A 20010-nucleotide genomic window follows, 5' to 3' on the forward strand; every position below is an offset into this window, starting at 1 on the left:
ATCTCTCCGCATCTGGATTTCATCTCTGTCCTGTGGCTGTTCTCTCAGTATATGGAGCAAGAACCAAGATGTCATAGTGTAAAGTCCGGAGACATTCTGGCTATCTCATCTGAGCTGCAGAACACATTCCTGCTACAAGTGATCTCAACTTTTTTTTTTTTAAGATAATTTGCTATAAGATGACCACAAATACTTAGTGTGTAGAATAACTATTGTATGAGATCTAAATTACATTCAAGTGAAACAGATTTATAAATAACTTATATTTAAAAATCTTAACCCCTCCAGTACTTTTCAGCTGCTGCATGCTCCACAGGAAGTTCTTTTCTTTTTGAATTTCCTTTCTGTCTGACCACAGTGCTCTCTGCTGACACCTCTGTCCATGTCAGGAACTGTCTGGAGCAGGATATGTTTGCAATGGGGATTTGCTCCTACTCTGGACAGTTCCTGACACAGACAGAGGTGTCAGCAGAGAGCACTGTGGTCAGACAGAAAAGAACTATAGAACTTCCTCTGTAGCATACAACAGCTGATAAGTACTGGAAGGATTAAGATTTTTTAATAGAAGTTTATTACAAATCTGTATAATTTTCTGAGTATGTATGCCGGCTGCCGTAATTGCCCACTGGCCCCTGGTTTTGCTTATCAGGCACAGGTAGGTTAGTCTCAGGTCCCGCGCCATTTGAGAAACCTTGGCGTTGGTGTGCGGGCTCTGGTATGTCCTTCATATAAGGATTTACCGGCTAATGTCTCAATTTTAACATCAGTGTTGAGGGTTAGCCAATGTCATTGTTACATCCACCACAGTAGTGTACCTATTCCTATATATTATTATTCTAATTGTTACACATCCACACCGCTTATGTGGTGTAGGATGTTATTGTGGCACTTGTAGTCTGTTGCAGGCATCCTCCATTGTATGCATTTTTCTGCTGGGGATCGCCCATAGCAACGGACTACAAGGGCAGGATCTGCTCCCCCAGTATATATGCACAACTGCATTTGGGGTTGAACACCTCCTGCCTGCCAGTTGAGACCATCTCTCTTTTTCGTTATTTAAGTACTTGAAGGCTTAAGATTTTTAAATTGAAGTAATTTACAAATCTCTTTAACTTTTTGCCACCAGTTGATTTGAAAACATTTGTTTCCACCAGAATATCCCTTTAATTTGACTTTTCATGCCATTTTCTCTGTGGTTTGGAAAGCTTATAGCAGCCGAAGCAGTGATGTTACACAATCTGTTTCCATAATTTGGGGAGTTACATAAACAGTGGGGCTATGCTATTTGCTTAATTCCCAACAAAATCAATGGGAGTTACGCAAGCTGTGTAGCTTCTTGGCTTTAGTTTCTTTCGACTTTCCTGACCACCTTCAGCCGCTGAGAATAAATACATACATTTAGGTGCACGACTGTGGTAGATGATGTAGACAGTAACATATGATTAACCCTCAAACTGATGTTAAAATTGAGACATTAGCCTGTATATTCTTATATGAAGGACATAACTGAGCCCGCACACCAACGCCAAGGTTTCTCAAGTGGCACGGGACCTAACACTAACCTACCTGTGCCGTATGGGCAAAACCAGGGACCAGTGGGCAAATACAGCAGCATTAGGTCCAACTCACAGTCTTCTCCCACTTACCTCCAGTGTGACAAAGCACACATATAATGGGAGGAGGGAGGAAGGCTATGAGCCCCACCCAAGTAGGCTGATATGTTGCCGACCTCACAAGTGCACCAAAATGATGCCTATAATATTGATTAAGGTGCATTCAATTTGGAGTTTATACACCTCTAAATATAAGATTTGAACAACAAGAAAAAAAAGTGGTTTCAAATGGCAGAAAATGCTCAACCCCAAATGCAGTTCTGGGGGAGCAGGATCCTGCCCTTGTGGTCCGTTACTAAGGGCGATCCCCAGCATAAAATGCATACAATGGGGGATGCACCTTCAGCCGCTGGAAACAGGCAGTACCTGACCAGAGAAGCAGGAGCTACATTTAGCAAGAATTCCCTAACCCACTCCCCTAATCACTTCCCTAAATTACCTACAAACTTATAATAGAAAAAAAACATTGGCAAAAATCATTGCAAAAGTAACAGAGGAATAGATATATTATAGATTCTAATTTCTTACACCAGGAGATATGTGTTTGAAGATTAAGAAGATACTGTATATGATCCCAGCGTGAGTTCTGCTCCCTCTGTCTCATTATGTCCTCAGTAAGGATCCCATTTTGCCGATGCCAATATCGAGTAAAATAAATAGCGCATTAGTTTGGAAGTCTCCGTAATCATCCTTGGCCTTGTCTACATTATTGGTGTGGAGTGTGGCTCCATTCTGCCGCTAACATGGCTGTTTTAAATAAAGAAAGCTGCTATCATAACAAGCTTAATAACGTGTCACTTGCCGCGCGTACCTTATAATTAGAGAGCTCCAGAGACGAGATTAAAATCTGCATAAACACTTAATTCCTGTCATCTGCATAAGCATATTTAGGAATGGCTGCCCATGTTGTTTACCAGAGTAACCTCATAGTTTAGCTTATGATAGCATTTACTACACTGCTATTTTGTAGTGGCTGGGAGATGTCTTTTGCTAAACAAATTGGGAAGCACAGTACAACTCTCAGCAGAAACATTACCACTTTGGTTGGCATTAGAGATGAGCGAACTTGCAGTAATTTCATTCGTCACAAACTTCTCGGCAGTTGCTGACTTTAGCCTGCATAAATTAGTTCAGCTTTCAGGTGGAGACTCTCTCCTAGGACTGTATCCACCTTTTCCAGCCACCGGAGCACCTGAAAGGTGAACTCATTTATGCAGGCTAAAGTCAGCAATGGCCGAGCCGAGAAGTTTGTGACGAATCAAATTACTGTAAGTTCGCTTATCTCTAGTTGGCATACATTCCCAGTCAGTTTCTAAGACTCCAAGTTGGAGTGACATGCTGACCTTTAAGGAAAAGCTACTTTTCCTTTCTCTCCTAAAATAAAATAAAAACAGTGTCCAAAAATTTATTGAAAATTCTGTTTGGCTTCTGCTTGGTAGGGAGGACTCTCAATGTGTGTGTGGGGGAGGGGGAGGGTAAGCAGGACTCCCACTGTGTGTGTGGGGGGGGGGGAGGGTAAGCAGGACTCTCACTATGTGTGTGTGGGGGGGGGAGGGTAAGCAGGACTCTCACTGTGTGTGTGTGGGGGGGGGGGTAAGCAGGACTCTCATTGTGTGTGGGGGGGGGAGGGTAAGCAGGACTCTCACTGTGTGTGTGGGGGGGTAAGCAGGACTCTCCTTGTGTGTGTGGGGGTTAAGAAGGACTCTCACTGTGTGTAGTTGGGGACAGCAGGACTCTCATTGTGAATGGGCAGGTCAGCAGGACTCTCATTGCAGGTAGGTGGGGTCAGCAGGACTCTCACTGCAGGTAGGTGGGATCAGCAGACTCTCACTGTGTGTGGGTGGGGTCACCAGGACTCTCACTGTGAATGGGCAGGTCAGCAGGGCTCTCATTGCAGGTAGGTGGGATCAGCAGGACTCTCACTGTGTGTGGGTGGGGTCACCAGGACTCTCATTGTGAGTGGGCAGTTCAACAGAATTCTCATTGCAGGTAGGTTGGGTTAGCAGTACTCTCACTGTCAGTTTTTACTTAACTTTTTACCAAGAAATCCTGCTTCATATCTTAGTAACCTATATATCACAAAGCTCAGCTTCTACTCCTATATTATATACTGCTATAAAATAGGGTGGCATAAATCAGATTACAAGTTTGCTTTTTATGATATACTCTGTCTTTTCACGTCTTTAACACTGTTCTAAGAGTTCTGCTTGTTATCACTAGATTAAAAAACGTAGATGTTTACTTCCAGAGGCGAAACATCCGTCATGGTCACATTAAGATTACACAGGACCTTAAGTAAACTTTTCTTGTCATTTATTGCGAAGTGTGAAGTGGATATACCGTACATGTAGGCCAAAATGTAAAAGCAGATACAGGCAGGCCTGGACTAGGGCCAAAAATAGACCCGGACATTTAAGACTAAGCTGCCCAGTCAGACACTGTATCTTTTCAGTTCGTTTGAACCCCACCAAAGTACTGTCCTCTTCCAGATGCCTCATTCCCCTCCAGACCCATCTGTCCTCCTCTTGTAGACCCCTCTGTCCCCTCCAGACTCTTAAGTCTTCTTCCGCCTCCAGACCCCTCTGTCCTCCTCTTGTAGACCCCTCTGTCCCCTCCAGACTCCTAAGTCTTCTTCCACCTCCAGACCCCTCTGTCCTCCTCCACCTGACCCCTATGTCCCCTCCTCCTCCTAAACTGAACTACAGTGACTTCTACACCCAGTCTCTTAACCCCTTAAATACTTGTCTGACACCAATGTTTGATCGGCAGAGATACAACCATTGTGACCACATTTTACCGATTACTAGAACAGTGCCTATGACACTAAGAAGATGATGAGCCTTTTTTTCCCCCCGTTTTAGCTTTATTTGGCTTTCCTCAGGGGGCCATATGGATGGTCTTCATAGTCATGACTCAATAGCCTTGAATGTGGCTGCCCAAAAACGTTCCCTGGAGCCAACAGGAGACAATAGTCTTCTTGGTGTTGTTTCCAATTCATCTTAGTGGTCTGACCTACCTATAGGAGGACATTCATGGCCCATGCCAGCAGTATGTCACTAATTTCTATGATGGATATCTCCATTTTGAATAGTTATTAATGGGGTTTTTGTTCTCTTTATTTTAAGCCAGCATTGCTACAATTCTACCTATCTACACAGTGCAGCACACACTATAGTAAAGTCCTTGTAGAGTTGGTCCCTTTGAATACAAGACAAGTGATTATGACTTAAATCATCTTCCTCATATGCCTTTCCTATAGCTCACCTGAACGCTGACAGATGAAAAACACAGCGCTGTGTCCAAGGGATTTATCTGGGAAAATATTTTCATCTTAAAAATGTCACTGCAAAACTAGATTAATTTTGCAGAACATGAGTAAAGCTTTCATAAATCCCCTGCAAGATGTCTTCTGCATAAATTAGCTTGGGTCACATTAGAGATAGGAGGCAGACCGTGCACGTCTTCTATTACATTTACATTTTCTTATATTAGGACAATTATAAGAAAATGTCAAATAGATTTATATTCAAAAATATGTATATTTATTCAAATTCAATTTTAACAGCAATTCCAGTCCCACCTGTCCACAGCACTCTCATTAGTGCAATAGACTTGGAGTGGCAAGGTCCATACTCGACCAGTGCTCCATTTAAAGCAATCAGAGGATTAGGGCCCATTGCTCTGGCAGTTGGTGAGAGTCTCTGCAGCCAGACCTCCTCCAATCCTGTGGATAGGTGATTGAAGGAGTACTCCTTTAACTTTCTTGCTGCTCCGATCCCGTTGCCAGATAAGTAAGCACGGAGGCAGAGTCCCTGATCTCCTCCCACCCGATCAGGCTTGATTGATACCTTGAGGCTTTGCATAAAGTTCCCAGCGTTTAGGGAGTCAAATAAGCCTGAGTGGGCTGTAGGAGGGCAGGGGTAGTGTGACTACCTGTTGCTAAGGTTCGGCCTTCATTCTGATCCGGATCAATAAAATATCCACTTACAGATCACCTGTGTGGGTCTAAATTAGAATTAGAGGTATAATGTGGCCAAATTAGAAGCTACATTAATGAATACACAGACAATGGATACACAGACAGCTGTCACGCCCCCTCCCATAGGCTTGCATTGAGGGGGCAGAGCGTGACATCACACGGGGGCGGGGCTGTGACATCACAATGCTCCGGCCCCCGTGATTGCCAGTAATCAGACCCGGAGCAAATATGCTCTGGGACTGATTATAACGGGGTGCTACATGCAAGATCACGGGGGTCCCCAGCGGCGGGGCCCCCGCGATCAGGCATCTTATCCCCTATCCCTTGGATAGGGAATAAGATGTCTTAGCGCTGGAGTACCCCTTTAATTTTATTTAAAGGGGTACTCCCGTGTAAAACTTTTTTTTTAAATCAACTGGTGCCAGAAAGTTAAAAATATTTGTAAATCACTTCTATTAAAAAATCTTAATCCTTCCAGTACTTTTTAGGGGCTTTATACTAAAGAGAAATCAAAAAAAGAAATGCATTTCCTCTGATGTCCTGACCACAGTGCTCTCTGCTGACCTCTGCTGTCCATTTTAGGAACTGTCCAGAGCAGCATATGTTTGCTATGGGGATTTTCTCCTATTTTGGACGATTCCTAAAATGGACAGCAGAGGTCAGCAGAGAGCACTGTGGTCATGACATCAGAGAAAATGCATTTCTTTTTTGGCTTTCTCTTTAGTATACAGCCCCTATAAAGTATTGGAAGGATTAAAAAAATTTAATAGAAGTAATTTACAAATCTGTTTAACTTTCTAACATCAGTTGATTTAAAAAAAAGTTTTCCACTGGAGTACCCCTTTAAACATGACACTTGCAAAAAAAAATTAAATTATTCGTGAATCACAATAAATTTTCATACAAAAAAAATTCACACAAAAAATAAAACATAAATCTTATATTTTCATTACTCCACTTTGCACGTGACTATTGCGCTATTTCCCACAGTGCATTCTCACTTAGTTGTATGTTAGGTCCATTATATTCACTTGACTTTAAAAGCTATATTTTTTTGGAAATCATCCATCTCCAGAAATCCCTCTAATCATCTCCGGATTCCTATTAAACCCCCATTAAGCGCGGCTCCATGGAAACACGGTAGTGCCACCCTCCTGTGCGGCTGACATACATCTTTTTGTAATATGTAGATGGGAACATTTGTCCTGCCATCATTAAATGGCATTTTTTATTAATATCCTACAAAATGCTAGCAAAACATGCAGTGTCTGTCGGCCGGAGCTGTTCATTAAGTAATGATGTGATCGAAAATGTCACCCAACCAGTGTGAATAAAGCTCTCGCCGCCACAAATCCCGATTCAGCTCAGATCATATCTGATACCAGACAGGAAATTTGGCAGCAATTATTTAACTTATGAAAGATAAGTTCATATCTCAAGTTAAACAGCCCAAATGTAAAAAGAATAGACGCCAGTGCTTAGCATTTTAATTGCCGGAATGGGAAGCTGGGATTTTTTTTTTCTTGCCATTCCTAGTGTAGAATTAAAGGGGTATTCCAGAATTTTATTTTCTTAAAGGGGTACTCCAGTGGAAAACTTTTTTTTTTTTAAATCAACTGGTACCAGAAAGTTAAACAGATTTGTAAATTACTTCTCTTTAAAAATCTTAATCCTTACAGTACTTATCAGCTGCTGTATGCTCCACAGGAAGTTATTTTCTTTTTGAATGTATTTTCTGTCTGACCACAGTGCTCTCTGCTGACACCTTTGTCCATGTCAAGAACTGTCCAGAGCAGGAGAGGTTTGCCATGAGGATTTGCTCCTACTCTGGACAGTTCCTGACATGGACAGAGGTGTCCGCAGAGAGCACTGTGGTCAGACAGAAAGGAAATTCAAAAAGAAAAGAACTTCCTCTGGAGCATACAGCATCTTATAAGTACTGGAAGGATTAAGATATTTAAATAGAAGTAAGTTACAAATCTGTTTAACTATCTGGCACCAGTTGATTAAAAAAAAAAATAGTTTTCCACCGGAGTACCCCTTTATGCCTTTGAACCCATGATGCCAAGTTATAATATTGTGTAATATGGGCCACTTTGTCCCATTTTCATGCAGGGGACCCACACCTGGAAGTGCTGTAATGTAGGTCTTCATTTTACTGATGTCGCATTTCCACTGAGACATTGCGATTTGCGACTTTTCATTGCGCCTTTGTCATTACGTCGTTTTCAGGTTCCGACTGCAAATCAACTTTTGACAGCTTCTTTTTTGCAGTGGTCGGAATTTACTATTAGCCCCTTTTATACTTTGTCGCAAAAACGGTTACTAATACCGCAATTTTGTCGCAATTCAAAGTCATTTTTAAACTGGCATAAAAAAGTGCCATATCATCAGTTTTGGCTAGTAAGCCCCAATAAACGCCAAAGTTACGATATAGCATGCGACAAATGATAAATTTGGCGCAAGTCCATCGAAAACACAGCAAAAAATAAATAAAAATAGGGTAAAAAACCACATAGAACAACCAGTTTTGAAAAATACCCCCCAATATGTCATAAGTCACATGGTCTCCAGGGGGCAATGGCTATGCTGCAGTGGGTGGGGAGGATAACATTATTTTAGTAAATCCCTTCCACCCCGCTATCCACCCACCCACAATGGCATTGCCATGCTCCTCAACTGGGGATTTTTAAATATACTGGGATTTTTGGGGAAGGGTCAGAAACCCCTTGGGTCCATAATGGGAATCGGCTCTCCGTGAGAAGCGTGTGTGGTAGATGGCATGAGCTTCATTAATTTCTCCTCACTAAGAGAGTCGGGGTCCCATTCCAGAGATTGAGGGGTGTCCCAGCAGTCGGACCAGCAACCCCCCCCCCGATCAGCTGCTTATCCCCTATTCTATGAAAAGGGGATCAGTTAATTTTGGCTGGAGTTCTGCTTTAATAGTCAAAGATGCCTTAACGCACCAGGTCTCACTGTTAACCCTGCTACATCAGTACTATCATTAACTTATCTATTGTCAGGCAGAGTAGTCTTTCCATTATTACTATCTTAAATACAGTATAATAAAGTTACAATTAATTTTACTGTGAGCTCTAAACTTTGATTTTTTTAGTTTTTTTTTTTTTTTTACTAGTCAGGGGTACAGTCTGTTGTGCTGAAATGTAGTGATCAATTTCAACTGCAATTGTTTATTTTTACATCAAAGTAAATGGAAAAAATTAAAAGTGGCAAAAAATACAATTTAAAATAATTATACAGTTAAAGTGGAACCACCAACCTTGTCTTCATACCTCTGCATGGTCTGCAACTGTGTATCTATTCAATGTACACTCATATTCACCATGGGATGACATTGGTTCTTCTTTTTGATTTTGGGGCAGGTGTGAACAACGCTCAAGCTCGTCAGCCAGGGAAATCTCCAAGTGTTAGTATTAATTGGATTATGGGAAGTTCGGATCTGGAAATCATTAATGCAACAACAGGGAAAAGAAGCTGTGGGGGGCCATCCAGACTCTGCAAACACTTACTATATGTTCGGTGGTCGAGGTTATATGGAAAGGTACAGTATGTGTCCATAATTCATCTCCAGTACAAAATGTATTAAAGGGGTACTCCGGCGCTAAGACATCTTATCCCCTAGCCGCTGGGGACCCCCGTGATCTTGCACGCAGCACCCCGTTAGAATCAGTCCCCGGAGCACATTCGCTCAGGGTCTGATTACTGGCGATCACGGGGGCCGGACCATTGTGACGTCACGGCCCCACCCCCGTGTGATGTCACATTCCCCCCCCCCCCTGAATGCAATCCTATGGGAGGGGGCGTGATGCAGCTGTCACGCCCCCTCCCATAGGCTTGCATTCAGGGGGGGGCCTTGACGTCACAATGCTCCGGCCCCCATGATCACCAGTAATCAGACCCGGAGCGAACGTGCTCTGGGGATTGATTCTAACGGGGTGCTGCGTGCAAGATCACGGGGGTCCCCAGCAGCAGGACCAAAGCGATCTGGCATCTTATCCCCTATCCTTTGGATAGGGGATAAGATGTCTTAGTGCCGGAGTACCCCTTTAAAAAAGTATTTTATATTGTCCTAAATCATTACAAGGCCATGTTCACACAATGTATACAACTTATTCAGCCATAAAAAAAAAAAAATTTTGAAAAAAAAAAAACAGCTGGGATAAAAATCAGTTTATTTAAAAGCTTAAAGGGGTACTCCGCCCCTAGAGGGGTACATCTTATCCCCTATCCAATTTTGCTCAGTGCCAGAAGACTGGCGATGCAGTGCAGAGGCTCATGACGTCAAGGTCACTCTCCACTGGTGACGTCACAGCCATGCCCCCTCAATGCAAGTCTATGGGAGGGGGCGTGACGGCCATCACGCCCCCTCCCATAGACTTGCATTGGGGGGGCGTGGTCATGACATCACGATCGGGGCGTGGTCGTGACGTCACGAGCCTCCGGCGTGGGCCCGATGCTCTAAACGAATGCCGGGTGCAGCAGGGAGTTTGTGGGGGACCCCCGCAATCAGACATCTTATGCCCTATTCTTTGTATAGGAGATAAGATGCCTAGGGGCGGAGTACCCCTTTAAGAAATACGGCCATAAAATGAATGTGTATGCGCACGGCCATTTTACTACTGACTTAAATAGATTTTTGTTCATTTTTTGATCAGTAAAAAACATGTTGCTCATTTTGCTGTGTCTATATATATATATATATATATATATATATATATATATATTAAATAAAAATACTATTTATAAATATTGCATTATGAACACATGCATACAGAACAAAAGACAAAACTAGTGACCTACACAAAGGACAAAGGACCCCCTTGCCCATATGAGCTTACAAGCTATGGGGGGCATCAAGGAGTATTTATAAAATACACCATAATCTATTTGTTTTGTTTAGCAGTTGTATTATTTATAAGGATTTGTGGGATTTTATGGACTGTAAAAAACATTATGCTGCCTGATTACCCTTGTTAACTGCATGAGTGACGTGCCTAGTATTCTGAGCACAGAGATGGGACTTGCTGGGTGATATATTTACTGGTAAGAGGTTTTTGCCTGAGATAATATGGATCAGTGATGACCTGAAGAAATAGCATTCTCGGGCTGGTTTCGGTATTGGGAGTTTTTCTGCCGTGTACATTTGGTTTTGCATACAACCCAGTAAAAGAGATGTTATGTATGTGCTTTAGATATGAAGATCTAGAATTACTCTTCCCTATACTACCAGCACCCCCTTAAATGAATTGGCTCTGACAAATACAGTTTAATAAATGGGTTGTCCAGCAGGATTCTTTTATATTTAAAGGGGCAAACTAAGTGATTCCCAACAGCCGCCATTCTAATACTTACCAGGTACCTGCTCATATCTTGAGGACTTCCTGGTCCCTTGTAAACGCAGAGGAAATGCATTAAAGGGGTACTCCGGTGGAAAACATTTTTGTTTAATCAACTGGTGCCAGAAAGTTAAACAGGTGGAACTCTGGTGGAAAAAAAATTATTAGATCAACTGATAATAGAAAGTTAAACAGATTTGTAAATGACTTCTATTAAAAAATCTTTACCCTTCCAGTACTTGTTAGTAGCTGTATGCTACAGAGGAAATTCATTTCTTTTGGAATTTATTTTTTGTCTTGTCCACAGTGCTCTCTGCTGACACCTGATGCCCGTATCAGGAACTGTCCAGAGCAGGAGAAAATCCCCATAGCAAACCTATGCTGCTCTGGACAGTTCCTGACACGGACAGAGGTGTCAGCAGAGAGCACTGTGGACAAGACAAAAAAGAAATTCAAAAAGAAAAGAATTTCCTCTGTAGCATACAGCTGATAATAAGTACTGAAGTAATTTACAGATCTGTTTAACTTTCTGGCACCAGTTCATTTAAAAAACAAATGATAGCTTATTAAGACTAGGTGTAAAGGGAAGTAGCATCCCATAGTAGGGAGCACCTGCACATCCAAGCATTACAACCAATTGACGTAAGTGAGAGCTGTGTAATGCTTTATGTGCAATGAGGTGGCACAGTAGGTAAATTGACTACATGGACGCTACTTACCCTCGGGATCAGCCCTCCTAAAATTTCTATGGTAAGTGGGTACTGGGAGCCATTGAGTCTTGTTCTGCAGTTTGTCAGCCAATCGTTGCCATTGCATTATAAATCACCAAGAATGCTCATAAGTGGTTCTCTAAAATTTAAGCCAGACCACAGCAAACACATGGAATAGATCTCTTACTATGACATCAACAACAAAAATGTTGCCTAACAACTGACTCTGCATTCAAACATAACAGACTATAACATGGCAGGAGTATTCCGTAACATTATCTCTATGAATGAGCGTCTTTAGATTTTCTGAGGATATGGAGAAAGCATTTAATCTGTGTTGCCAAATGGGATGTAACTGCTCATAGATATATGGGCCATAGAAAGGATTATCATGATCCAATATGGTTTTCTACTTAAAGTTATGTTACCCCTGTAGAAAGGCAGAAGTGGCACATGTTCTTTGCTGGTTTTTCAATGAGTTTAAGGAGAGCATAAACCCTTCAAGGGGTACTCTGCTGGAAAACTTTTTTCTTTTTTTTTTTTATCAACTGGTGCCAGAAAGTTAAACAGATTTGTAAAAATCTTAATCCTTATAGTACTTATCAGCTGCTGTATACTACAGAGGAAGTTATTTTCTTCTTAAATTTCCTTTCTGTCTGACCACAGTGCTTTCTGCTGACACCCCTGTCCATGTCAGGAACTGTCCAGAGCAGGAGAGGATTGCTATGGGGATTTGCTCCTGCTCTGGACAGTTCCTGATACGGGCAGAGGTGTCAGCAGAGAGCACTGTGGTCAGACAAAAAGGAAATTCAAAAAGAAAAGAACTTCCTCTGTAGTATACAGCAGCTGATAAGTACTGGAAGGATGTGAATCATTTCCAGCGGAGTACCCCTTTAAGATGCACATACATCTTCAATAGATTTTTCTCTCCCTCCACATGATCTGTTGAGATAATTACATGTACATTAGAGTTTGAGAGAAGAGATAAAAAACACACAGGGGGCGCTCCCTGTAGAGATATATTCACTGGTGTGCACCCTCCACCACACCAAAGTGGTTTACCGACCTTGTTAATAGCCGCACTAGAATGTGCAACAGTGGTAATGACAGAGGTGATTGCAGGTACTGGCTGCTGCGCTCTGACCGGTATCGGATTCCAAGGTTAGAGGCCGATAGGGAATAGCAGGAGGAAGATATAAAAACTGGTTTGAGAGGCACTGCAGAGACTTTGGACAACAAGGGAAGACTCGAGCAGCACAGGACAACGGAAATGTTATTTTAGTAATGGGGACAAAGCGTTTCGGCATTCACTAATGCCTTCCTCAGGTCCACTAACAGTTCCCAGGGTTCTGGGGTGCTGGTATGGAGGTCCTGTCAGGTTTCTGTGCTGCCATGGTCTGGAGACACAGAAACCTGACAGGACCTCCATACCAGCACCCCAGAACGCAGCATAATCTGACCCTGGGAACTGTAAGTGGACCTGAGTAAGGCATTAGTGAATGCCGAAACGCGTTGTCCCCATTACCAAAATAAAATTTTCGTTGTCCTGCGCTGCTTGAGTCTTTCCTTCTCGTCCAAAGTCTGTGCAGTGCCTCTCAAACCCCTTTTTTTACACTATCTACATGTATCATGTGCAGCGTTTTGGAGTTGAGTTTAACCCATTTCTTATTCACTGGATTTATTTAGAGGCAGACTTGTCTTCAGCAGGTCCATGGCCCATCACAGAAATATACACCAGTCATGAGCTAGTGTATATTGCTGCATTTTTAGGTGTGACAAGTAATGAAGGTTTGTAATGGAGATTTGCACATTCCATGTGAGCCCAAGCCCCCTTCCGGACATTTTTATTCCTTCTTAAAGTTCCCTTTGTACAAGTGCTCAAAAAGTTGCGCATTTGTTGTGGCACAAGTGATGATATTTAAGTGATATCACCATTTCTGTGCAAAAAATGTGCGACTTCAGAGCATGAACACAGCTGGTGCATCATATTTAGTATACACCGCATGAATCGTATCATCATTCTGATCTCTCAGTTAGGTGGCCCTTTTTATTTTATTTCATTGCGATATCAGAAATTTAGCATTCAATATTTATGCCGTCTCATAATAACAGTAATCTCGGCCCCTTTCAGGCAGCGCTCGAGCGCAGGTACTTATCACAGACAGAGATAAATAACCAACAAACACATTTTACATAGTCCGTTAACTAGAAGAATCTCTCCGACCACGTTTAACAATCCTGTTCTCCGATATTTATGTGCGCTTTAAGGTTGCCAATTAGAAAGCAGTCAGTGAATGGAGCTAATTGAATTCCTAAATAAAAGCTTTCTCCATTACTCACCACGACTTACGTTAATGCTCCCGATATTGACAAAATAATTCATTTTACTTAAGCTGAAAAAGATCTATTGACACTTGAGATTCTCTCCCTTGTTACTTTATATAATATATCATTTGAAGTACTAGTCAATTAAATTCTCCGATAGATAAGACGTCGACAAACCACAAGGGAAATGTAACCCTTCTATTTCTGGCAGTAAATAAGCCTGCAGAACAGTGTAGTGTTTTATTTCTTTAGTGCAGTTTTTTTCTTCATACCTGTGTTTTTTTTAATAAGAAGTTACCTTTTATGAGACCTTTTGGGGATTCTGCCAACAGTAAAGACTTTTGCTCTTCCTTCGCGATATTAGTCACAGGAACGTCTTGTGTACCGAGCTTCACCGGAATGCATTTTTATTTTGCCGCTAAGGACAGAATTCATAAAGCCGCAATCCCCTGTACTACTCTCAATCAACAATTTAAGGCATTTGTCAGCAAGCAACACACAATCCCCCCGCAGTGCAGGGGATCAAGACCTAATGAAGTTTGGCTTATGAACCTTTTAGCAGCTGCGTTCTGCCTGGAGATGTGTGTTTGCTCTATCCCCTTAAAGGTCTCAAGATTTGTCAGGTAAAGAGCAGTGGAGATGCTGAGCTTTATAGAAAAAATATAGAAAAAATTCTGTTTGTGAAAACAAAAGGTATATGGGTAAAGACATGAAGAGCAGCATAGGTTTAGAATGTTTCTTTTAAAGATATTCAATTTTAAAAAATGTCAACAAATTTAGGGAGACATATTCAAAAACTTAGTTTTACGTAGACTAAGCAGTATTTTACCAGTGCCTCAGGCTGTTTAAAAATCAGGCTGTGTTCTCAGTCTACAACACCTCTGAGGTGGTATAGTTAGAGGGGTTCTCCCGGCCTAGACATCTTATTCCCTATCCAAAGGATGGGGGATACAACTTCTGATCTCCGCAATCTCCGCTGCGGCACCGCAGTCATCAGGTGCATGGAGCGAACTTTGCTCCATGCCAGATAACTGGCCGTGATTGGCACCAAAGGCTCGTGATGTCACAGCCACACACCCTTCGTGACAGCCACCACGCCCCTTCCCATAGACTTGCATTAAGGGGGTGTGGTGTGATATCACGGGGGTGGGGCTGTGGTGTCATGAGCCTCCGGCGCTGCAGCCGGCATCCTAAACGAACGCCGGGTGCTGCAGGGAGATCACGGGGGGTCCCAGCAGCGGGACCCCCATGATCAGACATCTTATACCCTACTCTTTGGATAGGGGATAAGATTTCTAGGGGCAGAATACCCCTTTAAGGATTTTTTTTTTCTTTTTTTTTTTTTCTTTGGTGCAGACTTTTCAAAATGTGTTGTGTATTTAAGCCCAGCTCCTTTCCTAGCCCTTTTCCAAAGCCATGCCCCAATTAAAAAAAGAAGAAAAAACATTAACCAATCTGACAGTTTGAAATGGTATAGTTAAGGACTTGGGGTTTTCTTGGTGAAGACTTTTCAACATTTGCTTCTACTTAGGCCCAGTCCCTTTCCTGACCATTTTCCAAGGCTATGTCCCTTTAAAAAAATGAATAAATAAATAAACACCAACCACTCTGGCACAGTTTAAATGTAAGACAACAAAAAAATGGTAAATAGAGGATGTGTGGAAAATGAGTGAAAGGGGAAAGAGTCAAACAAATGACGTAGTGTTCATGTGACCCTTTCCGCACACTGCTCCAGCCTTGTTAATAGGCTATGAAAATGATCACCCATCAAGGAGAATAGCAGAATAGGGCTAATCCACTTCTAGGCTCCCACATCATCCATGTAAGTAAGTGACTTGTTGCCAATGCATTTTCTGTGACGTGGATTTGTTAAGCAAACTGCAAGTACATTTTGCTTCAGAATCCATATGGAAATCCATTGTTTGAACAAGCCCTTAACCGTGTCCTATTGAATGCTGCACCTAGAGGTGTTAAAACTGTGAGGCACCAATACACAGAATGTATTTCGAAAAATTGTGTAACTTTTTACTAAGCAATGAATAAGAGATGATTATGGTAAAATCAGGATAGGTGATATGTATAATTAAATTCAACAAGGTTGTATTGTTTCTTCTGAAGAATAAAAAATTAGCATTATTTAAAGGGGTTATCCAGGAAAAAACTGTTTATATATATATATATCAATTGCTTCCAGAAAGTTAAACAGATATGTAAATTAATTCTATTAAAAAATCTTAATCCTTTCAGTACTTATGAGCTTCTGAAGTTAAGGTTGTTCTTTTTTATCTAAGTGCTTTCTGATGACACGTGTCTCGGGAACCGCCCAGTTTAGAAGAGGTTTGCTTTGGGGATTTGCTTCTAAACTGGACGTTCCCGAGACACGTGTCATCAGAGAGCACTTAGACAGAAAAGAACATAAGTACTGAAAGGATTAAGCTCATAAGTACTGAAAGGATTAAGATTTTTTAATGGAGGTAATTTACAAATCTGTTTAACTTTCTGGAGCCAAAAAAGTTTTTTCCTGGATAACCCCTTTAAAAATACATATTATATGTAAAGTGATGCTTTTTGTTAGTCAGCTAGGTACAAGTGAAGCAAATTTCCACAGATTCTTTCATTTCTAAATGTTTTGTTATGTATTCTATGTTTTTTAATTACATATAAATATTTCTAAATATACTTTTCATGCCACATGACAATATCACATGCTTCCTTTAATACAAGGGGTTATCCAGCCTTTCTTCAGACCTTTCCTTATGTAGGCCATCAATACTAAGCAGGGGTACGACCACTGGCATCGTCACAATCAGCCAAGTAAATAGGACAATGAATTCAATAGTTCTTTAATTAGAGCTACAATTCTGTAAATACTGAAGGGGTTACAGTGCCTATATGAACACCATTGCTCCCCTAAAACGGATGATCAGAAGGGGTGTGGGGAGTCAGACCCCCACCAAACTAATATTGATGGCCTGTCTTAAGGATAGACCATCAGTTTTTAAAGCTTAGATAGCCTCTTTAACATAGCCTTTTTCCTACTTCTAAGGCTAGGTTCAACTTAGGAAATTTCTGACTTTCTAAATTCCGGTGAAGCAAAATCCCATTGTTGTCCATGGCATTCCGCTGCACAGTGCACACTACGGAATTTCAGCGGCAGACTTGTTCATTCTTCTGGTGGAATCCGATCCACAGACACTGCCATCTATGGGGACATGTCCATGTGGTCTTAGTGCCTATTAAAGTTAGCTGGCGCTGGCCGCACTTGGAGATTCTCATTGTGAACCTGGCCTTAGTCTACGGCAAATAAGTGGGAAGGAAAGGGAAGGAAAGTGAGATTTCTAATAAAAATACAATACCGATTTCCCTATAAAATAGATATTAATCACCTTCATTTTCTCTTTGAAACCCACAGCTAAGCTCACGGACGCTGAGTCAAGAAGAAATGCCTTTGGTGTACTGTGAAGCCAAGACGGTGAACCCAACGTACCAATGCGTGAAACAGCAGCTCTTTAAAGCCATTCAAAAATCAGGCCTTGGCACATGGGTGAAGAAGCCTCCCGAGCAAGAACAATTTTTACTAACTCTGTAAATTCGGGATAGATCTTTCTTTATCATTTTACCTGGATTCTTCTGGAACAATACAAAATTGGCAGAATTTTTATGCCTCTCGTGCAAACTTTGTTATCAATATACATAATTAGATTATTTTTGTAACGCAGTTAATACATTATATCAATGAACGACATGCTTTACGTGTTCGGGGGTGATCAGAGACAAAAATGCTTCAAACTTTGTCCATCTTTGAGGTGGTTAAAGTTATGATCAGGACTGGATTTACATGTTCAGTGTCCAGTGATGGGAGTCTGTGGCAACAAAGTACGATGGGGTGTAATATCGCTATCAAGGAGATCTTCAGAATGTTAATAAATATGCATCAAATATTTTCCATCTGAGGTCACATTAACAATAGGAGCATAAATGATGTCTGTGTATACAAAGCACCCTTCCTTTCAGATGTTTGTATCTCCATATACTATATGGTTAAATGTACGCCCAGCTCTGTCCCTCTGCACACTCAAATACAAGGTCTTCGAGAATTTATTTTATACTAGCGCTGGACATCTCTTGAAAGAAATTATAATTTTTAATATTTATTATACCAAAATGTCCCTTTCTACATTATTTTTCTCTGATTTTAAAAGCAGGGTTATTATTGTTGTTAAGAGTGAATTATAGGGGTTAATCCAAAATCCAGCGTTCATGAACTCTGAAGAGAAAGAATGGAGTGATGGCCATTCTTGGGATCGGTGGTGGTCGCATAAATTATAGTGTTCTTCGAATATCCAGTGTTCATAAACTCCATGAAGAAAGAATGGAATGATGGCCGGCTGTGAAACCTTATCTGATCACCTAGTCCTGTAGATCCGGAAATAACCCTTTAAAGAGTACATGTCAAAACAGGAGGATAGTCCTGGAGAAGACTTATCTTAGAGTATGTGGTCAAGATCCTACTTCTATCCAATGTCTATTGCACTGTATTCCATCCGGTCTGCCTCTAGCTGTTGGAAAACTACAACTTTCAGCATGCCCAGACAGTCTAAAGCTGTCCGCGCATACTGGAAGTCATAGTTTCCCAATAGCTGGAGGCACACTGGTTGGGAAACACTGGTCTATTGTGACACTGTATATGACAACCTGGGATTACTTAAAAGTGGTACATGTTTAGCATGTATGCTGAATGTGTTTTTAGCCTATAATGGGCCAAAAGGAAGTCCTTTAGACATACTATATGTTCAGATGTTATCCATTATAGCCACTTGTATCGGCTATGTACCCTATAGGCATTCCATACCTTTTACACAACATAATCAGATGTGCTATGTTTTGTTTTACTACCATTCATTATTTCTCAGATTATTTTATCCTATCTTTATTGGATATAGGATAACATAAAATGCATAGTCATGAGAAAGCTAAGTGCATACAGTGCTACTCTTTTTTATTTTTTTTTATTTTGCACAATTGCATAGCATGAAATAAGAAAGTATAACCCTTAAAACAAAACTTTGAGAATAAAAGAGTTTAAAGCTGAGCATACACATAACATAACAAGGTAACTTTGGACTTTAGCAGGTGCTGCCACCATTTAAAACCTCCGGACTTTCCCCCAACCGCATGTTGAGAAAGATAAGAATAAGGGATATTGGATTTTAAAGGGGTACTCCCGTGGAAAACTTTTTTTTTTAAATCAACTGGTGCCAGAAAGTTCAACAGATTTGTAAATTACATAATGTAGAGATACATGAATGAATGTCTGGCACAGCACTGGCAAGCATAGGGTGTGCTCCGATGTAACAGGATCCGTACGCTGGAGTACAGTGAGACCACTGGTGGTGCTAATACGGGGTGCAGGTAAGAAAGGCACAAATCGCTATGGCATCAGTAATACGAAACGTTGTGCACCGTATCTTTATTCCGTGACAGCAATCGACATGAACACAAGACAGCAGACGGTTGGCAGGAACGCCAGGGACAAACACACGTGTAGTAACAGTGTGTCCCTGGCGTTCCTGCCGACCGTCTGCTGTCTTGTGTTCATGTCGATGAATAAAGATACGGTGCACAATTTACGGGTGAGTGCAGTTTTCTTCGTATTACAGATTTGTAAATTAATTCTATTAAAAAAATATTAATCCTTTTTAGGGCCTATATACTACAGAGGAAATGCTTATCTTTTTAGATTTCTCTGATGTCATGACCACAGTGCTCTCTGCTGACCTCTGCTGTCCATTTTAGGAACTGTCCAGAGCAGCATATGTTTGCTATGAGGATTTTCTCCTGCTCTGGACAGTTCCTAAAATGGACAGCAGAGGTCAGCAGAGAGCACTGTGGTCATGACATCAGAGAAATCAACAAAAAAAATCATTTCCACTGTAGTATATAGCCCCTAAATAGTACTGGAAGGATTAAGATTTTTTTATAGAAGTCATTTACAAATCTGTTTAACTTTCTGGCATCAGTTGATT

The 20010-nt window shown here is 41.3% G+C and overlaps 1 protein-coding gene across 2 annotated transcripts in view; it reads left to right on the plus strand.

Moving 5' to 3' along the window:
* The window catches only part of ADARB2 (adenosine deaminase RNA specific B2 (inactive)), a 718056-nt gene extending 698564 nt beyond the window's left edge, over nt 1-19492 (plus strand). For both annotated transcript variants that reach the window (XM_056519506.1, XM_056519508.1), the window contains 2 exons: nt 8976-9154; nt 17397-19492. In XM_056519506.1, coding sequence (XP_056375481.1) covers nt 8976-9154; nt 17397-17573 — 356 coding nt within the window. In that variant the 3' untranslated portion in view covers nt 17574-19492. The remainder of the gene's footprint in view (nt 1-8975; nt 9155-17396) is intronic.
* Nucleotides 19493-20010: the final 518 nt, after the last annotated feature.

This window comes from Hyla sarda, chromosome 5 (genome assembly GCF_029499605.1).
Source record: "Hyla sarda isolate aHylSar1 chromosome 5, aHylSar1.hap1, whole genome shotgun sequence".
NCBI classification, from domain to species: Eukaryota; Metazoa; Chordata; class Amphibia; order Anura; family Hylidae; genus Hyla; species Hyla sarda.